The sequence below is a fragment of the Papaver somniferum genome, chromosome 7 (genome assembly GCF_003573695.1).
Source record: "Papaver somniferum cultivar HN1 chromosome 7, ASM357369v1, whole genome shotgun sequence".
NCBI lineage: Eukaryota > Viridiplantae > Streptophyta > Magnoliopsida > Ranunculales > Papaveraceae > Papaver > Papaver somniferum.
In genome coordinates, this window is record NC_039364.1 from 114,439,982 (window position 1) to 114,448,546 (window position 8,565).

Sequence of the window (8,565 nt, forward strand, 5' to 3'; positions counted from 1 at the left end):
TTTAACCTCTCCATCTGTTAATTGCAGCCAACTCCTAACTTTGTGGCTGAGTTTTCACAGCTTGAGAAGCAGCTAGGTATATCAACAGTGGTACCCAACAAGGACGACCTGAAAAGTTGGCTGAAAGCGCAAACCATTGAGAATGGCCATCTGAAAGAGCAACTGCAAGCACAGCAAGCAATTTTTATAGCAGTGTATGCAATTGCTAGAGAAGGGATATCATAAGGGGACCTTTTTGGAACAACAGAATTCAAGATTTACAATTTTAGTTGCCAAATTATGAAAGCAATGGGTATTGATCCTTACAAAGTGACCCAGGAAGAGTTTATGCAACATGAAGATGCTGGACATGAAGGTACTGAGCATGGACCTACTAAGCATGAAGAAGAAGAGTTACAGTTAGTTGAGACTGAGCAACAAGGAGATGGAAGTACTGAGCATGAAGAAGAAGAAACCGAGAAAGAGACTGAGCAAGAGAAAGAGAAAGATGACGTGGAAACTTCCTTCCATGAAGAATGTAAGTAGTTGTTCATTTTTAATATGCTTCTTTAACTTGATTAGACTTAATAAATGTTGAGTAAACTAATCATATGGATGTGTAATCCCTAGTTACACATGCTATATGCATGTGTAACTCCATGTTACACTAGGTATCCATGCCATATTCATGTGTAACTTGAAGTTACACATGTTAGTTATCCAAGCCAGTCGATTACACATGATATATATTCTTCTTGAAATTTTATTAAAAAAATTTAACATCATCATCATCATCATCCTAATTCTCATTTCAATCCATGTGCAGTTCCATGTATGAGCCTTGTAGCTGGAAATACGCCAACAATTCTGCAAGCTCAAACTGCTGCAGAGGGGCACAAAAGACCACTGAGGACATATAGTTCAATTTTGAAGAGTGTGACAACTTGCAAGACTCCACCAAAGAAAAGGCTCGTTTCAAAGGGAAATCCCACTCCTACAAATAATGTTGATGAGGAGCAGAAGAAAGATGTTGAAGAGACACCTGTTACGGATGAGGCGCAGAAGAAAGCTGCAAATGATGGAGTTGTGGATGGGGCAGGTGATGATGTAGCTGCAAAAGCCGCAGGTGATGATGTAACTGCAAAAGTCAATGAGGAAACACCTGCAAATGTTGGTGACGGTTTGGTTATGACTGCTCCAACTCAGCCAACTCCTGGAACTTTTGGGGACAGTTCTGCTTCAATACAGTTTGAGGACTCCATGGTGATAAGTGTTACAACACCGCAACTAGGAGCTAACCCTGATGATATGCCGAATGTTGAAGTGAGTGAAATGATAGATGATATCGTCGGCGACATTAACAAAACTGAACATGGACCTGCAGTGACGGAGAATGCAGAACCTACCTCAACTGGTATGAATCTCTTCCGTTCTATGTTTTTTTTGTAATGGAAGTGTAACTTCAATTTACACATTGTAAAAGGCATGTGTAGCTTGAGGTTATATATAATATGTTTTGTTTGTAATTGAAGTGTAACTTCAAGTTACACATTGTAAAAGGCATGTGTAGCTAGAAGTTACATACAGTGCATTATTATTTTGGCATGTGTAACTTTAAGTTACATACATGTGCTAATTTTACTGAGATTCTTCCTATATTTGTTTGCGCAGCTACAACACAGGATAACTTTTTTAGCCTTGGAATAGATAAAACTCCAAGACCTGTAGGAGAGTTACTGAAGGAAGTTGCGAAGACAATAAGAGAAAACCAACCAGCATTCATGCAAGAACGTGTGCTGAGGAATAGAAAAATTCCAACACAAGATCTGAAACAATATCAAAGAAACTCAAAGAGGGTTAAGAAGACATCTAATGAAGAAGAAATGGCCGCAGTTCCAGAAGTGGAAAAAGAAAGAATAGACGCAGTTCCAGAAGTAGAAGAAGAAAGAATGGCTGAGGTTGCTGAAGAAGATGATGGAACAATGAGAAAGGATGTGAAAGGTTCAGAAGTTATCGAAAAGCTGGAAGGCGAGAAAAAGAAGATAGTGCTTGAATATTTCAATACTCATCCGAAAACGTAAGTAGCTTGACTCCAAGTAGGCTTGATTCTTTTATTGATTGTTGTATTTTACTACTTGATTGTGTTATCTTGATTGATAATAGTTTACTTCTTTATAATGCAGAGACATTGCTTGGATGGAATGCGACGAAGATGGTAACCATATGTTTGATATATCTGGAGAACTAATGCTACAGCTTACCAAGAAAGAATCCTACTTGGAGTCAGAATTCATCGACTTCTACATTAGCAGATTGAAGACAAAGATGAACTCTAACAACAAGTATGACAAAGCGTTATTCGTGTCACCAAAAGCATACGTAAGTACTTCAATATATTTAAAATCTTATTGCATTTATAATGTGTAGTGTATGTGGTAAGATTATGATAACATAGTCGAGATTTTTTAATGTCGGAAACCATTTATAATGTGTAATTTGAAGTTACACATCCATTTATAATGTGTAGTCTGAAGTTACACATCCTTATTTTTCCAGTGTAAAACCCAAGGCCCTATGTGTAACTTCTGTTTACATAATCACTTGTTCATTTGTAACTTTTGATTAAAAATGTGAGTTTGACATTCCAAATGGTTTTGCAGGCCTCTTACTTGAACGATTACGGAGAATTCAAGAGATTTTGGATTCCAAAGCTTGCTAAGGAGTATGTCAAGTACAAGAACAATGCAGTCAGACTTTTCTCCCCAATGTGCAACAACAACACACACTTCACACTGCTGGAGTATGACTTGAGGAGCTCTAATGCTTGGTCCTACATGAACTCGTCAAACGTTAAGGAACTCAAGGGTGAACACCTTGTTCAAGCCAAGAAATATGCATTTGCAATTACTACAGAACTGAGACTCTTGTGTCCTTATGCTCTTGAGATGAATGAAAATGCCAAGTATCTCCCTTCGCCACCACAAGGTTCATTTCCTGACTGTCTTCCATGTGTATGCACTTACATGAAGATAAGGATGAAGAATAAACCACTTGACAAAAAATTAAGCTCAAGTGATGCTATGGTGGACTGACAAGCTGAACCGCTTGAGAGGAAGCATGCTATACAAGATTCTTTCGGATCCATCCAGAGATGTGTAAAGCAGTCATTAGGATTAGAAAAAACTCCATACTCATAAATATGTTGTTAGCCACAAGCAGATGTTAGACTTGGAAAATATGTTGTTAGAAACTTTTAAATTTCATCAGTTAGTAGATTTTAGCAGTTCTTGGTTTTGAAAATATTTTTGGATTGAAATTCTTTGAAATAAAAAACTTTTATCTTGTTAGAACTTCTACTGCTGTGTGTACAGGTTTCAGAAAGTATGCAATAGGTTAAGTAACTACACATCTTAACTTGATGCAGAAGGTGTAACCAGAGTTTACATATGCATTTATCATGTGTAACCTAATATTACACATGCATTCACAGCAGTGTAACTTCTGGTTACACATCCATATATTTGAGTGTAAACTGAAGTTACACAAGCCATTGATCGGAATTACCCAATAAATCAAAATAAAATAAAGTTACACCAGCATTTATCATGTGTAAGCTAATGTTACACATGCATTCACAGGAGTGTAACTTCTGGTTACACATCCATATTTGAGTGTAAACTAAAGTTGCACAAGCATTTTGACCACTGATCAGACGTACATAAATAAATCAAAAATAGAGTAAAATGCATTTCAACTGTGAACTGACAAAATATAAAATCTGAATGAAAGATCCTTGCACATAATCAACGTTGCAGAAAAATAAAAATGTTTGGTCCGTGATAACCGAAATGAAGAAAACTAAAAAACATATAATCCAAGACAAATAAGAATCCACACATCAAATCATTACTTGCAGAAATGAACTTTGGTAGGCTAAAGCTAGTGGGGTGTGAACTTCCGAGGATTCCTGCAACCTGCCTTGTTGTGACCTGTTTCCTTGCAATTGCTGCAACGAACTTTCCTCTTTAGCTTCTTCTCACCTTTACTTATAATCCTTTTCCCTGGTGGTCTACCTGGTTGCTTCTTCACGGTAGGCGGGTTGACAGTGTCGTTTGGATGATATTCAACAGGCCCGTTGTAGTTGGGAATCGGCTGGATGGCATGCATATAAGTCTTCCTAAAATAGTCGCTTGTAAAATAAGGTGAAATGAAATCAATATTATCACGTTTAATCTTGCGTATGGATGCAAGAGCATGAGCACAAGGAAAACCATATACGCGCCACCTGGAAGAAAACAAAAATAATCAAAAAATCAGTTAGTTGCACATACAAATCATAAAACACTCAAAATTAGCTAGTTACATGTGCATATACAGGATGTGTATCTTTAAGTTACACTTGCAAAATAGATGTGTAACTACTATTTAGACATGCATATATCTAATGTAACTGGAAGATACACATTCTAAAAAAAATGAACATACAGAGAGAAGAAAAAGCATAAGAAACCAAACCTTTGACAGGTGCAAGTCTGGTGTTCGAGGTCCACCATGTGAGACCTTTCGCTAAAAACTTCAAACACGGTAGGACTAGCAACAAATACTTCCCAAGCCAAACCTTCATCTTGAAGAGCCACAAGCTTTTCTTCATACTCAGGGGTTAATGGAGTCATCATATTAGCACCAATTTCACGACGCTCCGCCATCAAACACATTATTTTCCTCCTAATCTAAAAAGAAGAAAAAAACTCATGAATACATAAAGTGACAAACACATGAAATAAAAAAACAACAAAACAGCAAAACACACACACACACTCAATTAACCTGATCAAGAAGAGCAGATGCAGGCATCTTCTTGTGAACCAGAACCCAGCTATTGACTGATTCTGCTAGAGTACTAGATGTTCGTCCATACCGACAACCTTTGAAATAGGCATTCGCATATGCTTCAGGTGGGATTGTCTTGATGTAATCATCCACCCAATCGCAGTTCAAGTCTCTAATCTTCTGTATGGCTTTCGCATGATTTTCAGGTGAGAGTGCGTATGTCGCCTCTCGGAAATGGTCCATCACAAGCGAGTACCTAGGATCTGTTGCAGTGATGGGTATATTTTTCATCAAATGATAGTAGCAGAAGCTGTGGAACCCATCTGGATAAACAAGTGGAACACCCTGCAAGAGTCCTTCATGTCGATCCGAAAGGAAGGTGATTGGCCTCCCATCACCAACAACTTCAGTCAAATTCCTTAAAAACCACTCCTAGTTGTTGATCGTCTCAGAATCGACTAGTGCAAAAGCAAGGGGGGGAAGTCCTACAAAAAAATTGTGCAGAATCGAAAGAATAATAAGTTTCATACAAACAGAAAACAATGTGTAAATACAAGTTACACATGCTAAAACAAATATGTAACTTAAGGTTACAGATGCTATTTTCTTAGTTACACACTGAGTAAAGTAATGTGTAACTCTCAGTTATTTGTCAACTGAAGTTGTTCAAAAAAAACATAAAAAAACATACCTTTACAACCATTGATCCCAGTAGCTGCCATCAAGCAACCTTTGAATGTACCAGTAAGGAAAGTAGTATCCAAGTATACCATTGGACGACAAAACCGGTACCCCTTGATGCATGCAACAAATGCGATGAAAATCCGTTGGAACTGTTTATTTTCACGTTCAAACTTTATCACACTACCAGGGTTGGTTTCCCTTATAGCATCAATATACCATACCAAGTGCGAGTAGGACTTGACATCGTCGCCATAAATCGTCTCATAAACCTTTTCCATAGCATTATATGCCTGATAGTACTTCATGTTAATCCCATAGTTGGTCTGGAAATCAGCAGCAATTTGCTTGGGCTTCTTGTGAGGATTTTTGCGAACTTCTTCCTCAATCAAACTAGACGAGAAGCTGGTGGAGTAAGTTTGGTTCAAGTTGCGCCCACCAGCACCACAAATGTGCTCAGGGTTATAAGACCTGACCTGAAGAGGTTCATACAAAATATAAACAATTCAACCAAAACACAATATGGTGCAAAAAACATCATGTGTAAACCAAAGTTACACATACTGTAACAAAACATAACATATACTAAGCATTGGATGACAGAACACGGAAACCCTACCTGAAACATTTCGTTCCTTTCATCGATAGAAGCTGCATGGAATTTCCAGCCGCATTTTTCATCTGCACACTTATCCGTGAACCTAGAACGCTCATTGTGAGTTACAATCATTTGGAAACCAGTGCGAAGAAGATACTTGGTGAAAGAAACCCTGACTTACGTAACTCCTTCAACAAACACATGACCAATTTCACCAAGAACCTTGGGCCAAACATCCGATAACAAAGGTTTCGCAGGCTTGCTTTTATCTTCCAAATATATTGCAACAGTAAGATTGTTTCTGGACGAAGACGTACCACTAGACCCATTAGAAATAGAAGAATCTGCCCTAGAGCTGGAGGAAGAGGCCACACGAGGAACATTTTGCAAGAAAATATCAACACTGGTCTTCTGTTTACTATTTGTGATGGATATAAGAGCTTGCAACGAAAAATCACAGTCAAGCGAAAAATCTTTCCCACTTTCTCGGAAGAATAAAGTAATACCAAGTGGAGTAAACTGCTTCCATTCCCTGCAAACTTGTTCCTTAAACTCTTCAAGTTTGATATCAGTATTAACACGCAGGGTAATAAAATCTGAAGAGTAGCGAACAACAGCAATGCAACTAACAGCAGCGCAACTAACAGGATCCATGGCAACCTGAAAAATATAAAACACACAATAACAATATCAAAATTTTAAAACGAACGCAATTCACTCGGGGGCGTTTCCCCCTCGTGAGAAGTATATTCTATGCGGCAAGCTAAATATGAGTAAAAGATACAGATGATACAACTATTTACACATAAACCTGTTACAGGACATATATATGTAACTTCAACTTACATATGCTTAAAATACAACAGGATATATATGTGTAAACTAAAATTACACATGCTACAACTAAAAAACATATGCTTCTTCCTCACACAAGCTTAAAATACAAACAGGATATATATGTGTAAAATAAAATTACACATGCTGCAACTAAAAAACATCTGCACCTTCCTTACACATGCTTAAAAATACAACATGATATATATGTGTAACCTAAAGTTACACATACTGTAAAAAAAACAGCATGTCTAACAAATCAAATTGAAGTTGTTCTACTGAAACAAAATTTTTTCTTCATACTCCTCTCAGTATCAACAAAAATTAACAGATCGGACATGCAAGAAGAACAAATAATTCAAAAAAAAATTGAAAACAGATCTGAAATCAAAAACAAAATAAAATTCTTACCTAGATTGATTGTTTTCTTACTTCTGAAACAATGTTCTTACTGTGCCTCTTCTCGGTATCAACCAAACCTGTGTAAGCATCAACAAAAACATACTCAGTATCAAAACCAAATAAAAAAAGTGAAAAAACTAGATTGCAATTCCCTTGTAACAATCAAAATCAATTGAATTGAAAACTAGATCGAAATCACAATTCGTACCTACGTTGATTTCTCTATTCCAAACTGTCTTCTTCTTCTTCTCAGACTCAATAAAATCGAAACAAAACAAAAATCAAAAAATCAATAGAAGATAGAAATCAAACAATCAATCAGAAAAGGTAATGAATCAAACCTATTCGATACAAACAGAAGATAAAATTGATACAAACCTATTTGTTGTTCTTTAATGCATCGTCTCAAAATCGTCAGATCTGAAATCCACTGAATAACATCAATAAATTGAGAAAAAGCAACAATGAGTCCTTGTTCTTCGTCTCTTCTTGAACACAGCAACAGACTAACAAACTCTTGTTCTTCAATGGAACAATTTCGTGTGAAGAAAAAACCTAATTCTGTTTCTGAAGAAAAAAATCCACGAGAGCAGAGAGAATAGAGAGCTAAAAACTAATTTGATTTGATTTTCTGGTTCTGTTACCGTATAAAACAGCTTTAAATACTGTAGGGTAATTATGGTATTTTCACTTTTATTAAAAATCCTGATGACGTCAGCAATCCGGGAAAATTCAAAACCAGACCCAAAAAAAAAGTTCCGGGCCTAGAAATATCAAAAATGGAAAGTGTGGAGTTGATAGTGGAGGATCCATTTAGTGGGGCTTGTATATGTTGAACCCATATAGTAGGGGGTTCTAGTATTTTTCACTATCGAAATATCATCATGTTGTCATCCTTATACAAAAACAAAAGAATAACAACAACCAACCTTTACAAGAGAAAGGTTGAAAATCAGTTTTAACAATTACAAGCAAAAGTTAAAAACCGTCGAAACACATATGCTTTTATGCTAAACCAAACTGATTCAACATATTGTGACTTTTTCACATATTGTTTCTACCAGAACCCCTCGTGATTCTTTGATAAAGCCTACCAACATGGGCTAGAACTTAATCCTGCTAAATCAAAAAGTCACCCAAACCACAAGGGTTCACAATATATATGAAATCGAATATTAAGGTAGTAAAACCGAAATCAAACATCCCATAAACATACATAGAAATAAGATAAAAGCATTCAA

The 8,565-nt window shown here is 36.6% G+C and overlaps 1 protein-coding gene across 1 annotated transcript; it reads left to right on the top strand.

Annotated features, from left to right (window-relative positions):
* Positions 1-288: 288 nt before the first annotated feature.
* On the top strand, positions 289-3,071 carry LOC113295091. The gene is made up of 5 exons (XM_026543446.1): positions 289-430; positions 869-1,393; positions 1,651-2,056; positions 2,163-2,358; positions 2,640-3,071. Exons 1-5 carry the CDS (start codon positions 289-291, stop codon positions 3,069-3,071), a joined length of 1,701 nt encoding a protein of 566 aa, XP_026399231.1.
* Positions 3,072-8,565: the final 5,494 nt, after the last annotated feature.

Coding starts and splice junctions, on each gene's coding strand:
- LOC113295091 (XM_026543446.1), top strand. CDS start 289: ATGGGTATTGATCCTTACAAAGTGACCCAGGAAGAGTTTATGCAACAT. Junction 1,394..1,650: donor TGCAGAACCTACCTCAACTG/GTATGAATCTCT, acceptor TTGTTTGCGCAG/CTACAACACAGGATAACTTT. Junction 2,359..2,639: donor TCGTGTCACCAAAAGCATAC/GTAAGTACTTCA, acceptor ATGGTTTTGCAG/GCCTCTTACTTGAACGATTA.